At 40.5% G+C, this 22,026-nt stretch overlaps 1 protein-coding gene across 2 annotated transcripts; it reads right to left on the bottom strand.

Annotated features, from left to right (window-relative positions):
• Positions 1-1,203: 1,203 nt before the first annotated feature.
• LOC134747106 (uncharacterized) lies at positions 1,204-21,905 on the bottom strand. 2 transcript variants are annotated; one of them, XM_063681678.1, is made up of 16 exons: positions 21,344-21,905; positions 20,132-20,612; positions 19,239-19,385; positions 17,478-17,645; positions 16,442-16,578; positions 12,868-12,963; positions 11,526-11,631; positions 10,772-10,839; positions 10,426-10,595; positions 9,216-9,310; positions 7,593-7,653; positions 6,458-6,587; positions 5,918-6,044; positions 4,010-4,120; positions 2,965-3,138; positions 1,204-2,365 (listed from the first exon to the last, which is right to left on the bottom strand). In XM_063681678.1, the coding sequence occupies exons 1-16, from the start codon at positions 21,806-21,808 to the stop codon at positions 2,193-2,195; spliced, it is 2,709 nt and encodes a 902-aa protein (XP_063537748.1). In that variant the 5' UTR covers positions 21,809-21,905; the 3' UTR covers positions 1,204-2,192. The 2 variants fall into 2 exon arrangements, with proteins under 2 accessions (XP_063537748.1, XP_063537747.1); XM_063681677.1 differs by having other exon boundaries at positions 1,206-2,365; positions 16,409-16,578; positions 21,344-21,904.
• Between the last annotated feature and the right edge of the window lie 121 nt (positions 21,906-22,026).

Below are 22,026 nucleotides of genomic sequence, written 5' to 3'. Positions count from 1 at the left end.
ATATTTGAAGCGTATAGTAAAAACAAAATACATAGTTATAATAGACAGGTATTAAGTATTTAATGAGAATCTTCTAAGATATTACCTATATGTTTTAGAATAAGAATGTTTTGTTATTAGAAGATTTTTTACAAAAAATACGGAACCCTAAAAAATTCTAAAATAATATGTTTTGAAGTTTTACTACAAAATATTTCTATTTTGTATTGATGTTACTATCTTGAAATTTAATTTTGATTTATCGAATTTAAAGTGTTTTTAGTCACTCGCGCGACATATGTTACAGACATATTGTGTGTGTGTGTGAGAGAGAGAGAGAGAGAGTGACAAAAAACACGTGATTTTGAACCGTAAAATTAGTTTAATTTTGATTGACTTCGTCGGCCTGATATGGCGTCGGTGGGAAGCAAGGAATTAACCTCCTAAGACCCTGCCTACAAATGTTTGTACATATGTAAATATTCCATAATTTACGAGTATTTTGAACCTTTATTGAGGGTTCTAATGGAACTAAGGGTTCTAAATTCAAAAACAACATCCTTCTGGGTCTCAGGAGGTATACCTACCTAAATGTTACTCCATATTTTTCGATATAATATATCGAGTAATATTATTACTATATAGTTATTTGTGAAAAGTACTTCATATCACAGAATTGAAAGATAGATTAGAAAGGCAGAAATAGGGTCACGCTCAATTCCCCGTGATTACGGCACACACATTTCTCAACTGACCCGTGTCTGGCTCAGTCAATAATTTAGTACTATCAAGTGGAATAACTGGGGACAGGAGGGATAACATTAGACAAAGGAAATATTCCCCAATTATATGAACGTGGCTGACAGCAGTGTACTTATTAGAATCTTTGAATTAGGATTTACCAGTCTTAGGGTCAATTTTTCACCTTCATTTGCGCAATTTTGTCTTAGCAACACTTGTATGTATATCTACCAGCTCTGATCATAGAAATTAAGTGTGTGTACTTAAATTAGGTATTTTAACTGTACATAAAATGCGCGACTTAATTTTAAGTATAAAGTGACTGTTTAGTTATTTACCTACTGTGTCATGCTCTTTATTGTTTGAGCTGTGATTTGTTTAAAGTAAATAAATATTTTATTAATGGTGTAAGGAAACTCGTGTTTTTAATTTGCGTCCATTTATTATATATTAATTATATGTGTACAATAACATCAATATAAATCACATTTAATCAATTAGTTCGGAATAGTTTCATATAAATATGAGATCCAAATTTAAATATGTTTATTTACAAGTAACAATTTTTGTTTTTTTGTAGAAAACAGTAAAATAAGATAAAAATAGCCTAATTTTGTGCCAGATCTTGAAAAACGTCCTTTTAAATAATTAATATAAATAATTTTCTGTTAATTTCACAAACTACAAAAATAACAAGACTACTAAAGAATACAAAAATAAGTAGATCGATTCAGATCAAGTGCTTTCTTCTCCTTTAACACATTCACTGCCAGTGACCCGCTAGGCGGGTTTTCTGTGCTTTACGCTACAAAGCGGAAAAACACGTTATCGTCTGCAAGTGCAGCGCGTAACTCGCGTCGGTAGTGAAGAATGCATTAACTCATTCACTGCTAAGCTAAGATCGTAGTCCTCTATATCGCTAGTAGCCTAGGAGGATATAACCAACGGAGACGCCTTGTCTGTAATTTGCTGTACAAAAAGTCTGCCAATTTTTGCGGGGAGGGGAACGTCAAATGTATACGTAACGTCAAAATAGCCACGTCAGATAAACGTCAGTCCATACATTGTGTATGACCATTGGCCGACTATTTTCAACAGAGGGGAACGCCTGATAATGGCTACTCGTGGGCTACTCCGTTTGGTTATATCTTCCTAGGTAGTAGCCGATAACGGGTACCCTGCAGTATATATCCTCCTAAGGCCCAAGGTCCTACCTATAGTACATCTTCAGTTCGCTGAAATTTAAATCATATTCAATTGGATGTCGCTTTTGCTGTTTTGATCAATTTTCAAACAACGCAAAATCAACGCTATTTTCTACACTATAGGTTCAAATTTCAGTGGCAAAAAATTTCAAAACTTATGTACGAAATATCATTTGATATTTACCAGTCACTTTTCGGTTAAGGAAAACGTGAGGTTTTTCCACTTTTAAATTTATTCTAAGCTTAATATATCTTTGTTCACTAAATTCAATTGGCATCAAAAGAAGGGTTCCTAAGGCCGGCAGACTTCTTGAAATGCACCGCGACGAGGTCCAACACGCGGAACATCACGTCTTTGTTCAGCTCCTTGTGGCCGAAACTCGATATGGAGAGCTTGACGCAGTCAGACAGGGCCTCTTCGCCGAATATGGAGCCTAGAACTGGGACAAACAAGTTTGATAAAAAAAAGTGTGTGTGTGTAATCTTTACGCGCGATTGAAGTAAAACTTCTTTGACGATGACGTTTATCGCTATGTTGGCACTATGACGTGTGTCCTATTGTACTGAGCGTTACTTCCGTCAGAAAAAAAACTGAGTTACATTCTAGTCGCGCCTAAAGAAGTTTTACTTCAAAAAATGGCTGACATCAAATGCATATTATGACATGTCAGAATATAATAATAACGATTTAATTTAATTTTAATGTACTTATTAATGTTTTAATTGTTGGATATGTTAATTGTATTGACTATTTATTATTACGTATTATTTGTTGTTTTATTTCATTTTACTTCAATTGATGATAGTTATTTTAAATTAATTGTGATTAAACTGACATATAATTAATATTACACCTATGACATGTAGTTTGTCATTTTATCAATAAAAGAATATGAATATGATTCGATTAATAAAATAATGAATAAATATTATTGCTTCCGAGGATCCTCAACGAGAGTGCGCGACACGTGTAGTCGCTATATTGTGTGTGTAGTAACCCGTTAAAATAGTTTGATTTGACCGAACGAAAGCGAATTACCTGGTATTTTCGACATGACGACCTGACATGTATGATCAAGGTTGTAAGGCCTGAGATGTACCCGCGGGAGGTCATTGTCCTCGTCGGCCATCTTCTCAAACACCACGAACACTTGTTTTCTCAACCACGACGCGAGTTCTTCTAACCACGCGTCGATGAGAGACTCTGCTACATCTGTTCAAAAGTTATTGAAATTAGCTCCATGCATGTTTTTTTTTTTTAATTTTTGTAATCATAATTAATAGGTGCTGGTTACTTTACAGGGTACAGTTGACGTAAACGTTAAAGGTGTAGAAGTGGTGGTACTGGTATGGAGGCTAATGCAAGTGATTAAGCTAATTTTGAATGGTAAAAAGGTAGTCTAAATTTAGGTGCCTCTAATTGGCCGCGATACAGGTTATGTGGAGCGCTCCTATTAGTGCATTTAAATAAGCCTCCGCATAGTAAGCGAGCCCGACGGCTGCGTTTAGCTACTGCATTATACAAATAAAAGGTTGCGTTCGCAACAGTATGGATTTGCGGTATTTTCAAACAACCGAGAACACCATTGTTCACAAAATGAGCTCTCAAGTCAGCTCAGCTTAAAAAACCGGCCAAGTGCGAGTCGGACTCGCGCACCGAGGGTTCCGTACTTTTTAGTATTTGTTGTTATAGCGGCAACAGAAATACATCATCTGTGAAAATTTCAACTAGCTATCACGGTTCATGAGATACAGCCTGGTGACAGACAGACGGACAGACGAACAGCAGTCTTAGTAATAGGGCCCCGTTTTTACCCTTTGGGTACGGAACCCTAAAAATTACAACTATACAATTTGACCGCGGGTTAACGGTTTAACCCCGTGTTAGTGGGATTGTGCAAGTGGCCCTAACAGGGCAAGCTAAATAAAAGCTCGTAAAGAGCCTTGACGGAGCGAGGAAGATGATGAGTAGTAGTAGTAGTAGTAGTTAATACTTTATTGCACAAAACAAGCCTTTATTACACAGAGAGAATACAGAACACATGAGAACATAGAAGATGATGATGTGTGTATGATGCGCATACCCGCGAGCAGCAGCGTGGCGAGGCGGTGCGCCGCGTGGCTGCTGCCGAGCCCGGCCGCGCTCGCCAGCTGCGCCAGCGCCATGCCGCCGCCGTACACCACGCACCACTCCTCTGCGATAACATAACAACTAACAACATTACATATATACATACATACATGCATATAATCACGCCTATTTCCCAGAGGGATAGGCAGAAACCACGGATTTCCCCTGATCCTGAAATACCTCTTTTGCTTCCTTCACTTTCATAACATTCGTACACGCTCGCCGGTTTAGGGTGCTCTTGACCTTGCCTTTCTTCAGGATTTCCCCGATCTAATCAGAGAAAGTCCGCCGAGATCTGCCCCTTCAAACTCCCGTTTCTAGGTTTCTACCTCATGTAAAGTTAAATAGATATATTAAAGAAAAAGTGACGAAGCCCTCCAGTGGTGAAGGCCGGATTCGAACCGGCGTCTTTAGCAATCCGGGCTGACGCCTTGAACCCCTTTTTTTTGACGCAGGGGTAAATGCATTTACGCATCTCACCTCCCGGGCTGGGGAAGCCCATTGGGGGGGTGGTATGTGGGACTCGCTCCTCCCGTACATCCTCTAACCAGAGGATGGGGAGGAGAATACCCACTAACATCCCCTGCGGCGTCACCCTCTCAGACGTTGTATGGGGGCATCATGGGCTCGCGCATTCATTCTTCCACCATGCCCCCCGCCTTTTCCCGGTATTAGACCGGGGAACCCGCACCAAAGGAGGGGAGAATCAGGGACACTTCTGATTCTCCCCCAGACGTGTAGGACCGTGCAATGTGGGCCCCCAACCCACTACCGAGGGAGGACGCGGTTTACAGCAGCGTACTGCGCACGTCTTCTCCCTCTTCGTCTGCGCCGAAGCGGGGGCGCGTCGGCCGCGTCTTCGCGCCCAGCGCTCCGCTGTCTCCTTCTGCGAGATGACCTCCTCGCAGAAGACGGTAGTCTTCCAGTTCCTCTCGCTGCCCAGTATGGCCGCAACTACACTGTGCAGCGAGAGATCCGTCGTTCCTATTGCTGCCGTAAGAGCGCGGGGATTCCCTTCCCAAAGACTGCACACCTCTAGGGTGTGTTGGGCCGTGTCATCAGGGTCGCCGCACTCGTGACACTGGGACACTATTTATGTTGTGCAGGTAATGACCGAAGCAGCCGTGTCCGGTCATCACCTGCGTTGTCCTATATGATAGAGCCCCGTGTTTCCTCTTCAACCACGCCTCTATATGAGGGAGGATTGCCCCAGGGGGAGTCCTCCAGGCCGGTCTCTCATAGCTCTCGAAGCCTGCCCTTAGCCTCTCGGTCTGCCCGCTCTACCACTTCTGGGTCTAAACGCTCTCCTCGAGCCCTGGCCTCCGCCCTCAACACGTATCTCTCCGCTAGGACCCGCGCTTCGAGCTCCCACGGAGGGGTGCAAGCGAGGAGACACGCTGTCGCATGGGATACCGTTGAGTAGGCCCTAATTATTCTTAGGGCCACCACCCTTTGCGGTCGCCGGAGCCGGGATTTGTTCTCGCTCGACAGCCGGTCCGCCCAAATCGGGGCCCCGTATAGGGCAACGCCTTGAACCCCTAGGCCACCCCGCCACGCCACGGCGGAACCGGTCCCAATTTCCCGACTATAGTTTATCAAACATAAATGTTTGTCTTACACTAGTACTAGCACCCAAAAGAAAAGGATGAATATAGTTTTATTTTTATTTTTTTAATTTATTTAGAACACAGTCACATATACAAATGGATTCGAAGTACAAATGTACTTAACATACTTAAGAAACAGGCCTGGAGGTTCATTATTAAGTACATAATGTTAACATACATACTAACAGCAGAGATAAAGTTTTTTGTTCTTATTTACTGACAAGATTTGCTTGACCAACTATATATTCCCTTACCGAAGTCCTCGGGCACTAAGTGGTGGTCCTTGGGCGGTAGTGCTAGTTGCTCGAGCGAGTCGAGCGCCGCGTCCACGTGCGAGTACGCGCGTCGCGACCCTACTAGCCGCGCCACTGCCCCTCCCACCTTGATATATAACACAAAATACAACTTCATTTTATTAAATATTTTGATATAACAGTATATTTATTGCAAAAAAAATTTTATTCTTTAATTTTTGATGTTTCCTGTATATTAGTTAATATTTTAGTAATACATATTTTAATTTTTAAGTGTGTATTTTAATTTTAATTTCTTATGATTCAAAGCTTTTATGAGCGATGTTGCTTGAATTAAATGAATACAATACAATAGTATAGTAACGAAGTCGAATAGAAAAAGGGGCAAGCTATGATGGCGCCATCTATGCAAACCTTTGACAGTTGCCAGCCCCATTAATAACTTCACTCGAGAGCATTCTGATCATCGTTGACCCTTGTGTTTTTGCAATAAAGTTTACGAATTGTCAATGTAGGTACAGATAGAGTCAGTGGACTTACGCTGAGTTCGACAGAGGTGCAGACATAAGTCCACTCTTGTAGAGGCTGTTGAGGTAATGTTTCGTCTCCTTCTGCGCCGACTGCAGTTTTTATCGAGTTAAACACGCCCGTCACCGTTCGTTGGAACAGTCTGAAACAGAAACAAGCTTTTAATTTCTCATGTTCTGAAAGTGGCTTATTGTTTGTTTATGAAGCGGGTTAAACAATTTTAAAGCAATAATAGTTAATATATATTTTCAATCTTTTGGTAACAAATATGCATTTTTTTTAAATAATTACAGTATGCAGTGGCGGTTGAGACGTTTGGGCCTTGGTCGTCAGACATCAAAACCCTGATAAAGTAAATTTCCTAGAAACTTGTTGGGTTGTCTGGCGACCTCCGAGCAGGGTCATATTTTGCCCAAAGGTTTAGTTTAGCCATACAGCGGGGAAATACGGCCAGTGTCCTATCCTGAGGACTATGCCCCAGGGCCCCATTAGGGTGACATTAGGTTACGTCGGAAAATGATTATGTAAATTTATATTGTAAATTTGTTATTATTTAAAAAAAATATTTTGGTTTCATAAGTAATAAACAAGTTTTGGAAACAAATTAAATTATTTTATTAAATATTTTGATTTGTGTTTTTTTTTTTAAATATATGACATCTATTACAGTTTATAATTTATATATAGTAGTGTGACTACTTAAAAAAACATCAAAATATTTAATAAAATAATTTGATGTGTTTCCAAAACTTGTTCATAGATAGCAGCACCAGTCTCTCTCGCTATAACGTAACTCCGTGGAATTCGTTTAGGAGGTGCAAGCGCGCACTGCTTGCCCGTAGAGCTGGTCAAAGACGCCTAGTCTTACTAAGATGGCATATAGTCGAGAAATTGGGACGGGTACCGCCGTGGCGAGGTGGCCTAGGGGTTCATGGCATTAGCCGCGATAGTTAAAGACGCCGGTTCGAATCCGGCCTTCACCACTAGAGGGCTTCGTCACTTTAATATATGACATATATTAAAGTAATAGTTACTAAGTACATAAGTAATAGTTACTATTTTTTTTAAGCGTTTTTCAATCAAAAGACATGTCAAGATATACCATTTTTCTACGTTTTAAAGAACAACGTATAAGATTAGCACTCACTTATCTAGCCTGTTGGAAGGCGTCGGCGACGAGCTCCTATCAGTCTGCATATCGTATTCGTCTGAAAAAATTTAATTTTCCTTATTATTAAAGCAACCACAGGCTTAGAAGTTCTTTATTAATCTGGGTAAGAAAGAGACGTAAAAATAATCGACTTACAATGATTAGACATATTATAATTAAATAAATAAAAATTATTAATTAATATTATAGGACATTATTACATATTGACTAAGTCCCACAAAAAGCTCAATAAGTTTTGTGTTCTGGGTACTTAACGATATGTATATATAATACTTATAAATAATCACTACATAGTATAAAGCAAAGTCGCTTTCCGCTGTCTGTCTGTCCTTATGTATGCTTAGATCTTTGAAACTACGCAACGGATTTTGATGCGGTTTTCACCTATCAATAGAGTAATTCTTGAGGAAGATTTAAGTGTATAATTTATAAAGGTTTTGTGTAACCCGTGCGAAGCCGGGACGGGTCGCTAATTAAATACATAGAAAACACCCATGACTCAGGAAATATCTGTGCTCATCACACAAATAAATGCCCTTACCGGGATTTGAACCCGGGACCATCGGCTTCACAAGCAAGGTCACTACCCACTAGGCCAGACAGGTCGTCAAAATGATGACCGACATCGTTTACGTTATTATACTATTATTGACGTTTACTTTGATGAAGAACAAGGGCCTGACACTCTTTGATAGAGAAAGATAGTATTATTGCGATTCCTATAAGAGGAAAGAGAAAATAGTGCCATGCTTTGTCTTCATCACCGACCGGGCATTTTTTCATGGTCGGGTTATGGCATCATAGCAAGGAGGCGATGGCGAAATACCGATTTTTATAAGAGTGAAAAAGAAAAAGGATTATGCTGCCATACATGAAACTGTCAATACATGAATACGTCTTGGTCGCTCGGTTTCATCAAAGATAGATATAACTCCGTAATAGACGGATACAGTCTAAGGAAAAAACGTGCCTCGAAAATCAAGAAAATTTGATTCTCGTTCAGAGGGCGCTACTAGCTTTGGCCAACTGTCGTATAGATGGCGTTGACGGTTTCGTTTGTTATTTAACAATTTTAACGCATATCAGTGAAAGAACATGGGTCAAAATCATAAAAATAATTAATGCAAATAAAAAAAATCATTTATCCATATCTAAATACACATTATCGTATTTTTAAGAATATTTATTTTTAGTTTTAAAGTGTGTCGACAGATGGCAGTGAATTTACTGGGGTTACAAAATTACAGTAAATTCACTGCCATCTGTCGACACACTTTAAAACTAAAAATAAATATTTATAAAAATACGATAAAATGTATTTAAATATGGATAAATGATTTTTTTATTTGCATTAATTATTTTTATATGATTTTGACCCATGTTCTTTCACTGGTATGCGTTAAAATTATAAATAACAAACGAAACAGTCAACGCCCTCTATACGAGTGTAGGCCAAAACTAGTGGCGCCATCTGATCGAGAATCAAATTTTCGTGATTTTCCAGGCACGTTTTTTTCTTAGACTGTATCCATCTATTACGGAGTTATATCTATCTTTGCTCTATGGTAATAATAAGAAATAAGATTGAGAAATGATTACCGGCGAGGGTGGCGGTGTCGACGGGCCGCGAGCAGTGGTGGCGCTGCGTGCGCCCGCGCGTCTCCTCCGCGCCCTCCCACACCACCTCGTCGCCGCTGTAAGGAAACACATTTGGGCATTTATATTTAAAGTAACACAATTCATTAGTTCAAGAAATACATCATAAAAAAAACTGTAATATAGGTAGATGTCATATATTAAAGAAAAAGCGACGAAGCCCTCCAGTGGTGAAGGCCGGATTCGAACCGGCGTCTTTAGCTATCGCGGCTAACGCCATGAACCCCTAGGCCACCCCGCCACAAACAAACAAATCAAAATATATAATAAAATAATTTGATTGATTCTCAAACTTGTTCAAATACATAATAATTAGAAATCCGGGTCGTTCGTGGCGCAGAGGTTGTCCATCGCGGTTCAGCACGGAAACGCGGCTAGCGTGATGGGCACCTTTTCGCCGGGAACGGTGCGGGGTGGGTTATTCGATTAGTTTTTAAAGTTTAATTTAGATTTAGTTTTATTATTAGTACCTAAATTTCTTAGATCTTAGGACTTTTTAATGATTGTTTTTTTATGTCTATGTAAATTTAGAAATTTAATAAATTGTCATTAATTTGTAAATAAATTAAAAATCTATTAGAAACTAAAACCCGTACAAATAAGAACCGGTTTTGCATTTCCTAGGCGGCGCGCCCGGGCGGGCCGTCGCCGGCGAGCTAATGCTAACGAAATTTTGAATTTCGAACGAAGATGAAATGTTCGAAGTTGGACTACTGGCACAGAATAAATAATACTACTACCGTACGAATAATGGAATATGTACCTACATAGGGATGCTGTTTAGCAAAAATATGTCAACCCATAATAATTTTTCAATAAAACGTCAACTTTAGACGTAATTTTTTTGAGTTGAGATCTTATTGCAAAATAAATATAATAATAGTACTACCGTACAGAAAGGAAACTTCCTAAAAAACCGAAGTTTGACAGCGGTTTAGGGACGAACCATGCTGTCCCTTTCTAATATATGTCACTATCTCTTTCGGCTATTTAGGGTTGTCAAAATTCAAGTCATAACTCACGAGTGAGTTATAGCTTTTTTTTTCAGAATCTGTAACTCCCGCGGAAAATAGGCCTTTGTCCTTCAGTAATGAAATAAGATCTTTTTCGAGCAAGTGTGATGAAAAATAAATAATGTCCGTCTGTGACGCACCTCTGTCCTGAGCCGTTGTTCTCGGGGCTGCCCTGCCGCTGCAGCAGCGAGCGCAGCTTGGCGATGCTGGCGGACAGGTCGGCCGCCTCCTCGTACTCGGGCTCCGGGGACTCCGGGGACTCCGGCGGCAGCGGCACGGGGGCGTGGGGAATCGGCTTCGGCGCTGATGGCTGATAACCAAAGGTCAACGTACGTGAGACAACTTTGGGATCAAACTTTGGGTTTTTTCATTTTTCTCTAAAACAGCTTGAAGGTGTTCTTAAAAAGGTTTTAACCTCTAGATGGCACTGTTTAATTTTAAATTAAGATTAGCCTGTTTTTAAGTAGGAATTGTATAAATACGCACCACGCTGTCTTGCGACACCACACGATGCTGCTTTACAAGAGAGTGAACCGCGTTTGCTCCGTTGTCTTCTGCAACAAACAATTACGTAATCGACCTTGCACTTGGCGGACCACAATTCTGTAACTTAAATTACCTATATAAAATAAAGTTTAATTCTATTCTATTATACGGGGCATTTTCTATGAAAAGGGACCTTATTGTCGATGGCGCTTACGCCGCACAGCGTCGCGCGGCATTGTATTTATATTGGAGCATCGTTAATAATGGCGTAAGCGCCATCGAAATAAGGTCCCTTTTTATAGAAAATACCACATACTATTGTTTAATAACTTTCATAAAACCAGGGTTTCACGACCCAGGAGAACGTACCATGGCAACGACAACGTGTGACTAAATATTGTATAACCACCATAGAAGACGCAAATGCATCTACTTCGCGTGTCCGAACCCCGACCAAGCGTCGAGGTTGACCTTCGCTCTTTACAGTGCACGCGCGTCAGTTGTTGCAGGCGGACGTCCGTGAAAATTAAAAAATGCTTCGTTGCATGATAATTAACTGCAACAGCCCAAAAATTGCGAGCACCCAAAGGCAAGAACATATTTCCTATCACAAATAACTAATTTTAAATTTATATTATGCGTAATTTTTTTATGAAAAAGTCGGCACGCTTGGTTTCAATACAAATCGTGGTATTTGCGTCATCTAGCGTATATATTAAATCTGTGGTATTACCTCATAGGGTAAGGAATCTACCTCTTTGTACGACGGACGACATGACAGTTTCCCTCTGTACCAGCTTTCTGCTCTCTGTTGGCGAATTCCGCTCGCTCCTGTCCTTCAGATGTGATGGTGACTTGTCCTGGTGACATACACGTAATAGGGATGATGATACATGTTGAATTTTAACAAAATCTAGTTAAATAGATAGAAAAAGCAATGTATCACGATAAACTGGACACTGGAATTGTTTGACATGATGCCAACGGCCGCTTTCTATCACCGCACCGCTCGCCATCGGCAGGGTGTTCATCCTCACACCCTAGCACCTAAATGGTCGCGTACTGTGCGGTTTAAGAGGAATTTCCTCCCGCGTACGCTTCGGCTGTGGAATGAGCTCCCTGCCGAGGTTTTCCCCAGGGGCTACAGTATGGGGTTCTTCAAAAAAGGAGTGTACAGGTTTTTAAAGGGTCGGCAACGCGCGTGTAATATCTCCGGTGTTGCAGGCGTTCATAGGCTACGGTAACTGCTTACCATCAGGCGGGCCGTATGCTTGATTGCCACCGACGTGGTATAAAAAAAAAACTAAAATATGGAAATGATAATAATTAGGTACATACAAGAGCACAAAGAATCAAATTTTAAGTTTTTCTTACTTCCAAAATAATAAAAAGCACCTGAATGGTATGTATATATATGCATAAACGCGACATTTCGCGGCATTTTTTGTTTTCCATGCTTCAAGACGGCTTCAACTTGATCGTGACGTCACGATTAAGTAAGATTTAGTATGGGGCGCTTCGCGCGTAGAAAACGATTGTCAGACTTTGACTGTCATTTCTAAGTCTTGTATCATATAAACGTTTGATCCTCAAATCAAACCTGATCGACTAATACCATTAATAAAAACCGGCCAAGTGCGAGTCGGACTCGCGCACGAAGAGTTCCGTACCATTACGGAAAAAACAGCAAAAAAAATCACATTTGTTGTATGGGAGCCCCATTTAAATATTTATATTATTCTGTTTTTAGTATTTGTTGTTATAGCGGCAACAGAAATACATCATCTGTGAAAATTTCAACTGTCTAGCTATCACGGTTCATGAGATACAGCCTGGTGACAGACAGACAGACGGACGGACAGACGGTCAGCGGAGTCTTAGTAATAGGATCCCGTTTTTACCCTTTGGGTACGGAACCCTAAAAACTGACGGAGAAATGGGGACTAAGTTTGTATGGAGAAGCGGTCACGTGACTTTACCCGCTTTCGTCTTAACTTAATTGTATATGGATTCCGAATTGTCCGAAATAAATGAATTTTATTTTTATTTATTTTTTATTTAACTGTATGAACGATGGTATGTATATATAGTATTACCTGCGAATCGTCACTCAGGCCCGTGAACCGAAGTCCTTTCTTCAGCCCCGCGATCCCGAAGTCCAGCAGCCCCTCCATCATGCCCGCGGCCTCGTCCTGCGACACCAAACCTTATCACCCAACACATACGATCCATTTCACATTGACACCAACAGTGGACTTATTCATGCGCCCGAATGTGGCTGTATAGGGGATATTACTGCAATGTTCTGCCACCAGAGTGCAGCACTAGCCTTTTTAGTAAACCATAGAGTAACTTATGTATGTTTAACAGGTTTTTGACAAGTTTTCAGAGATAATAAAACATGACATTGATGCATCAAGGCGGTTTGTTTACAGAGGACCTACCGGGAAACGCGAATCCGAAATTTCGCTATCTGCCTCTTTATCGCTCGAATATGCAAGAGAGACAGAGATGTTAGATAACGAAATTTCGATTTTGTTGTTTCGCGATAGACCCTCAGATTGTGGTAGTGGCGCCCCCTACGCAAAGTTTCGCGAAATATTCCCTATTCGCAGTCTTACCCTAGTCTTAGTCTTAGTCTTAAAAGTTACCCGCATCACCCAACACTTATAGTTCGTTTTTTTAGCATTAGAAAGAAGGTAAGCGATCTTGACGTGTGTTTTTATTAAAAATCACTTAAAAATAAGTCACAGAAATGTATAATATACGATCTTTTACATTATTTTGCTTTCATAAGTAATATAAACAAATTTTTTGAAAGCGTTTTTCAATAAAAATACACGTCAAGATTGTTTACCTTTTTTCTAATGCTAAAAAAAAACGAAGTATAATTTCTTGCGGTTTTAGTCTTACAAGTGTGTGCGCTTATGAGGCATTCCGTACGTTACACTGTTTGCGGTTCTGAAACCGCAAGAAATTAATCGCAGTGCGTTCTAAGCCTAAGATTAATTTTGCATTAACAACAATTCACGAAAGCTGTCCGAGAATCAATTTTTCTTGTTTTCCGAGGCACGTTTTTTCCTTAGACTTTATTCATCTTATACGGAGTTATACATATAGGTTTTTGATATCTAAGTATGTGTGTATCACATTAACCAATAAAATGGTGGCACTGACTGTATCACAAGAGTCACTCATACAATGAGAGTTTCGTTCATTCCATTCGTGAAAGCTTTCGTGAATCGACCTGTACGAAACACCACAACCAATCTAAACAAAGGACACTTAGCACGTGGAAAGTACATCGACCCACCTGTTCCTATCTCTATTATGCGCGTGAATAAATAGGTATTACAAGTTGACAGAAGATCAAGCAGGAAAGCTGACCCCACCACCATGTTAGATAGCTAGGCAGAGAGAGAGAGAGAGAGAGAGTACACATATTCCACTAAGAGAAGTCGGTAGAGCAGGAGGAGCGAAGCTATTCCTTTCTGACTGTGTTTGGGCGGTGTACGTGTACAAATATGATAGTTCTTGCCGTATGACGGTCTTCCCGACCAAACATTTTATATCGCCGCTATACTTACTCAACTTCGTATCTGCAACACTCATTTGATGACAAAAACACCCGTATTCCGAATGAAAGAAAAGCGACATTTCCATCAAATGAGAATATGAGGTTGAGTAAGTGTAGCGACGATATGCCGGTCTACCCCACTTTGATTTTATGTCTAATTCCTATGATCACGTTTCTCCTACCATTACGCCGGCTGTACCTACACAATCGTCGAGAGCCTCCGAGTCTCGGCACCGCTCCGACCCAATCGAAGAACGACGAGACGAGTAAGAGCGAGACGAAAAGGGAGCAAAAATGTACACACTCGTTCTCGGCCGGTCGCGGGGTCTCTCGACGAGTGTGTCTGTGTACAGCCCGCATTAGATATTAGACAGCTTTCTGGTAAAGAACCACTGTTTTTTTAAGCAAAGTAATGTTGGGCATAACTGGCAATGTTGAGCACGTTTACGGTTCAATTTTTGATTCCTGTTCCATAGTAAACAATCACTAATCACATATACATAACTTAGTTATATGTGGTGTCCAACGCCTAAAGGGTCCTTATGCTCCATGTGCACCCTTTAGGCGTGGAATGTCACATACATTGAGGATGTGCAGCTATAATCTACCTCTCCATGCAAATCATGACAATCGGACATGGAACACATAAGGGACATTTAACACATTTAGGGAAATACCGTGTGACTTGTAGCGAGCTTCAGAGACCCCATACACTGCATTTATGTCATACTTAAGTAGATATAGCAGGCGTATTATAGTTACGCCAATCGCGCTTGACAAGACATGATAGCATGTCATTGTCATGCTCGGTAAGTGATTCATAATACGACTGTTTCAAGTGACAAATAAACTAATACCTAGTCGTAGAACGCCAAAACCGCATCATTATTAAAAAATAAATAAAATTAAAATCGTTGTGTTTAACAAATAAGCTATTCTATTTAGTTTCATATTTTTTTACTTTCCATGGGGTTGGCCGGTCGAAATAATTAGCAGATGGCGCCAGCATAGCTTGCCCTGTCAGTCCCTAGAATTGTGTCCAATTTTTGCTTTTTTAATACCCTGGATACCAGGCCCTTTAAGCCAAATCTCATAGAAAAAGGGGCAAGCTATGATGGCGCCATCTCTGCAAACCTTTGACAGTTGCCAACCCCTTTGCAAACATCTATATGTTTCAACCCTAGTAGATTCGATGAATGACATGACATGTGTCAATTTGAAATGTAAATAACTTTATAGGGTTGTCACTGATATAAAAAAATCATTTTAATGATTTTGTTTTACTTTTTAATCCAGCTTTACGATTATAATAACTCGATTGTAGATCACTTAGATAACACTTTACAATATCCTTTCAGCTCAGTCTCTAGAAATGTTCCACCCTGTATTAGTTCGGTTGTCTGTGTTAGTTTATACCGAAAAGCCATTGTGAAAATTGTGCAGTCAAATATTTAAGTATCAGTAAATTTATCAGAAATATGTATCTACATACATACAGATATGTTTAATACAAGGTTATTTAGATACCGATATGAACTTGCACACTCACAGTAACTTTTTGAATTTAGCCTTAAGAAAGAAAAAGAGAGATCGGACAATCGGATAATTGTTAACTTAGAGTAACATTAAGTTTCTTAAAGCCTCTTGCACCATCCCACTAACCCTGGGTTAACCGGTTAAACCTGGAGTTACCATGGTTACCAGTAATTTGACACTGTGTTAACGATTTAACGGGTTAACCCTGGAAACAGGGCGGACACGCTATACATCAAAAATCACTTGCGTTTCTATGTGTGAACGGCACGGTTGTACACGCGTCATGCGTCATAGTGTGAGTAAGTTGCTTAAAAATAGTACTGAGCGGCCGGCAAACGGCCGTCAATCTGCTGTCGCGGGGCGAGGATTCGAGTCGGGGCGGGGCGGTGCGTGGCCGTTCTGTATGATAATACTATTACTTATTCTGGGCCCTAGGTTCGGGATGGTGCTAGTGGCGGATAAAATAAATCCGATCAACCGATCTCCCAAAGCATAGAGAAGCGACAGAACGTGCGTGAACTAACATTGGGCCGGACATCTAGTGAAGGTATGGGGACCTGTAGGCCTCCTATCTTGGTCTTGGCCGAGTGCTGCAACTCCTTCAGCAGCTCCACGGGCTTCGGACTGTGCTCCTTCTTAACTGGGCTGTCTTTTGGTGGGCTGTCGGGGTCTAGTTCTAGGGTTTCTTCTTCGCCTGAAAATAAGTTAATTTTAGAGAAAAAGTATAAACTGCGCGCCTATTCAAGAACCACCTACACTTATATACAAATACAACTAATCCTAAAGACGCAACGAACACAAATACGACAATAGAAATCGATGTTTATGATGTTTTTGTAAGTTGCGTCTATAAGAGCACTTTAGATGTGAGCGTAGTTGATTTTGAGCGTACAGATAAAAAAATGTTAATCTGTACGAGACGACAAGTCAGTATCTATGTAATTATAGATGGTTAAGACTCGCTCGGGGTCTGAGCCAGTCGGCCTGCCAGCGTCTAAGCTCGATATAGACCGCGGGCCAGAAACAGATTTCCATGACCAATCGGCTCCCGGACGAAGACTCGTATAGTGGTTAACGGCTATGTATGATGAACCCTCGTGAACGCCAGCTGCCGCTCCGTTGGTGGGTTGAGGAATGGCAGCCACCGAAACACGTAACACGGTCTTTCCATCGCGATACAACAGGCTGAGGATTTGTTTTATTAACAATAGCATCTAAACTATCATCTGACAAAGTATCAAAAGGGAGGCGATGACGCCGATGAGTGAAAAAAAATTTTTTTTTCATGTTTATGTGACCAGCTGACGGTATTTCCACTGCGATACAATCGGCTGACGATTTTGTTTATTCACAATAGCATCTAAACTATCATCTGACAAAGTACCAAGCGAGAGGCGATGACTAAATTTTTTTACGTGTTTCGGTGGCTGCCATTCCTCAACCCACCAACGGAACGGCAGCTGACGGGTTCATCATACATAGCCGTTAACCGCTATACGAGTTTTTGCCCGGGAGGCGATGACTGACGAAATTTGCGCCTGGCCCGCGGTCTAATAGAACGGTCTTAGGTCGTATTCTAATGTAGTATCTTACCAAACCAAAGGGGCAGTTCCGTGCTAGTGGCGTCGGGCGGACTACGGTCCACCGGCTCGGGGTCTGGCCATAGGCGGCCTACCACGCCGCCGTCCAAGCTCGCTAGTAGGTCTTGGCCCATGCTGATGCATTGTAGGTCCATGCTCGTGTCCCAGGTTTTTACGCTGCCTGTTGAACAAATATGAATTAGTCTCATGCATGAAGTTTATATTTGAACGAAATATATTTTATTCGGATGTTTGTTACCGTTATATCATGTTACAAATGCATTTCCGTTTTTAAATTACCATTTAATTACTCAAAATTATAAATAAAAAGTACAAAAAATTGCCCGCGAAAAGCTAGTGAGCGAAACGCTCGAAACGCCACGTGACGTCACGCGTTCGACAGATTAGTGTCATTAGTAGCAAACGTCAGTTGGGCCGCCCAACGTGTGACGTCATCACGCTCTGTCGAATTCACGCCAAAAATTATGAGCGTTTCAACCGCTCAAAAATTTTCAACATTTAATAATGTTAAGGTTTACAAAAGTATTTTTATCATTTCCGGTGTTCCAACGATATAAATTATGAATCCAAAAATAAAAATAAATTCATGCATGGAGCTAATTGTAAGCTTCAGGTGCCAAAGCCATTTTGTGCATATCTCGGATGACACAGAACATTTATTTTAATGGACGCGTTGTATTTAAAAACGCGTCTATTACGACGGATATGACCGCTAGGTGGCGCATGCGCGAACAGGCGTCCGTTCCGGAGCGGTGCGCGGCAATTACTATGGCTAGACCTCAGAACTGGGGACGGCCGCATGTACTTGTAGCGGCGCGACGAAATCGCGGAGTGAGTCACGCCTGCGGATGATTAAAAAATCATAAATCTATTGCCGAAATGGGCTTCGTACTTCAGATAAAATTAGAAATTTCTTCACGAGGCCGCTCGTTCTGTGTGGGTGCCTGTTCAAAAAAATATAAATATGTATTTAACTAATTCTAGTTGTCTCTACTGATTTAGGTAGAAACAACCTCGCCATTCTGGCAATAGCGCAGCCTTGGCAGCAAAGGTTTGCGCGTTAGCGTACTGATGTGTCACCGAAAAATTCCCTGAACTGCGAAGTTTCCACATAAAACATTTTCAGGATCTTCTCTTGTAAAATTAACTAACTTGTGAAATTGTCCTGAAACTCCGCAACTTGCACATTTCTATGTTAGCGTTAGGGTGAGTTCCCGATTCGCCGGATTCTTGTTTCGTCGGATTCTCGTAGGTATTCGGATTGTGACATACTAAAGTAAATCTGGCAAAACAGGAATACGGCGAAACAATAATCCGGTGAATCGGATACAACTTGTCTTGTTACGGCGTACGAAAAGACAGTATGAATGATGTAGAAGATTACCTTTAACAACTTTTTATATCAGGTGTTACAGACAGTCCCCTATGTCGAGGGTGAACGGAGACAAAAGACAGCCTCTCATATGGTGCTGGAGTGCAGCAGAGTGGCTCCATACAGGGCAAAACATCTCGGATCTCCGAGGTCCTACTCAACATCAAAGGTTTGATAGGATTGCTCGAGGAGTTAGGCTACCAGGACTAGCCCCTAACCCCTGTCACGCAAAATAGGCGCCAGTCGTCGAGTTGCGGAAAATCGCAAGAGCTACAATACAATACCTTCAACAATACGGTGCCGCAGCACCGGCGCGTCTGCTGCGGGCAGCAAGGCAGCACCTTCTATACTGTGTCTGGGATGGATGGTGTAAAAGATTACCTTCAACAATACGGTCATAGATCTTGACCTCGCGCTGGCGGCCGCGGCGCTGCCGCAGCACCGGCGCGTCTGCTGCGGGCAGCATCGCAGCACCTTCTATCACCGCTTCTGTGTCTGGGACGAATGGTGTGCTGTCTTCAGTAATATCTACAAACATGGGAATGGTAAGTTAGTTAAGTTTTGAAAATTAATGTTTCCTGAAAAGTGAGAGCAGTGTTTTATAAAACGTTGAAACATAGGTGTAACAAAAACTACGCAACGGATTTTGATGTTTTTTTTAAAAATAGATATAGTGATTCAAGAGGAAGGTTTATATGTATAATACATCAGCATTGCACCCGTGCGAAGCCGGGGCGGGTTGCTAGTTGTATATAAACTTCATTTTTCAGATTGACATAAATTAAGAATAATTGTCACTGTTAGGTGTGTAATAACCAAACACAAAACCAAAACAACAATATGCCTGTAAACATTTTGTAATGTTAATGATTCATGGTATGATATGCAAAGAAGATGCTAAGCTATTTAATACATATTTAGCAAACATACTAAATAGAGCTTAATTTAAAATTAGAGGGAGATTCGAGGGAGAGGAGTGTTAGGGTCGGCAACGCGCATGTAACTCCTCTGGAGTTGCAGGCGTACATAGGCTACGGAGACTGCTTAACATCAGGCGGGCTGTATGCTTGTTTGCCACCGACGTAGTATAAAAAAATAAATTAAAATTAATACCAATCTGCGGGGAAAGTACCTCTATCTAATATATATAATTAGTTAATTAGCCTCACAATTATAACAGACTAACATTTACATTTGACCTTCTTTCATAAAGTAATGATAATATGATGACTGATGAGTACTTTAACTAAGTATTAAGATAATTTCAAACTTACCTCTCTGTAAAATAGGTGCTGCACTATTAGTCGCAATTGTAGACAACACTGACTCAATCATCATCTCACTTTCCTTCTCAACCACTTCTGGCTCTTCCACTTTTTCAACCACATCTTCAATCTCTGCTTTATCTATGATATTCAACAACTTATCATTGATCCAAACAGGATCTGCTAGAGTACCATCAATAAATGCATCAAGCTTTTTAGACAAGATTCGGACTAGTAATTCAGAATGCGGTGTGTCCCAAAGCTCCCAAGGAACAAGATCTTTTAATATAATCCTTAGAATATTCGTGCAGTGTTCACCCGACTCTAGTTTCTTTTCAAATATCGGGTGAGCTTTCTTGTAAAGGGACTCTAAAGAGCTTGTCGGTGATTTTTCATGTCTTTTCAGAGTTTTTCTGTATTCTCTTAAGTGGCTAGTTAATATTGAGCAGGTGTCTATAAATACTTCTTTGGTTTCAATTTTATTGCAGATCTAAAAGTAAAGAAATTTTGATCGGAGCATCAATGAAATTTATCACTAAACTTTTTTATCTTCAGGACCACAGCCAGAGCCGTCTTAAACTATGCTGGGGCTCTTGTGCACACAAGAAATTGGGGCCCTTTTGGAAAGTAAAGAAAGCGAATTAAACTAATACCCGACCTGACCATAGTCGATTGCTCACTGTTACTGTATGTCCTTTGGGGCCCCCTGAGGAAGGGGGCCCTGGGCAAGGGCCCCGTGTGCCCATAAGGGCAGTACCGTCTTTACCATAAGGTAAAGACGGTACTGACCACATCTAGGCCTCTTACTTTTAATGGGCTGGATTGTATCAAATTAGGCACTTTGTGCGTGCTGATTTGCCAGACAGCTATAGTTTGGAGACCACTGTACAACATTATGATGTGGGATCTTTAAACACTCAAATGGGGTGGGGTGCCCCACAGTGATTGGCATTTTTAGTAAATTCTTACCAGACCGTCTATTAAAATAGTTTACTACTTGTATATCTTGATATCATGGCAATTTAGTCTTTGTTTCGTTGTTATTTACTATTTTGCAATACTATTGCTAAATTGAATCTCAACATTTTATCTCGACTTAGTCTAATGAGGAAAAGTTATTGAATACACATTATAACACAATGTCAATATTACATATTTAATATATTATACATATAAATTATATTAATGTCATCATTATCAGTAATATTTAGTATTACTAACCTTGAAAGTTTTTTCAATCATTTGATCTAGCAAATGCTTGCAGGCAAATGGAAATCCAATTTCTTGTGAAATATACGGCTCATACCATGATGACACTAACTTCTTCTGCAGCACAGTCGAAATAACGCTCAACTCATTCGTGTCATATTCCTTCCCTTCTTCAAAATCAGGAGATCTAACCCTCTTTTTGACTTGCGGTAAAAATCGTTTTAGAAATATAAACTGGGGATAATCCTTAAATAAACCTTCCAAGTCATATTTAATAGGCTTATTCATATGCAATAACCACTGGATGAACTTAAAACTAAACGATATTGAGAGGATAAACACCAAAATAACGTACAAAGGAAACCATATCCCGGTTACTGGGGATATGTTCGTCACGCAGTTAAGAAATATGCAAAGAACACACACGCCACACGAAAAAAGAGTCACACATTCTAACAAATTTCTTTTTAACAACATTTTAATTTATTATACACCGAAATTTGTAATAAGTAGAGCGCAGAACAGAATAACTGGTTTGTTTATTGATTTTTGCGAAATCCTCGTACGGCGGAGGAATGTCAAACGCAACAGCTGACATTTACAGAGCTATTCGAGATCAGTTTAAATGAATTACGGCCGATTACAGCAATCAATTAGTTTTTTATTTTTATTAGTGATTATATGTAATGCATTTC

The sequence above is a fragment of the Cydia strobilella genome, chromosome 14, assembly GCF_947568885.1.
Source record: "Cydia strobilella chromosome 14, ilCydStro3.1, whole genome shotgun sequence".
Taxonomy (NCBI): Eukaryota; Metazoa; Arthropoda; class Insecta; order Lepidoptera; family Tortricidae; genus Cydia; species Cydia strobilella.
The sequence above is the reverse complement of the archived record's forward strand: the minus strand, read 5'-3'. Positions and strand labels throughout refer to the sequence as shown.

Coding starts and splice junctions, on each gene's coding strand:
- LOC134747106 (XM_063681677.1), bottom strand. CDS start 21,808: ATGTTGTTAAAAAGAAATTTGTTAGAATGTGTGACTCTTTTTTCGTGT. Junction 9,311..10,425: donor AACAACGGCTCAGGACAGAG/GTGCGTCACAGA, acceptor GTTTCCTTACAG/CGGCGACGAGGTGGTGTGGG. Junction 3,139..4,009: donor CGCCACGCTGCTGCTCGCGG/GTATGCGCATCA, acceptor ACTTTTGAACAG/ATGTAGCAGAGTCTCTCATC.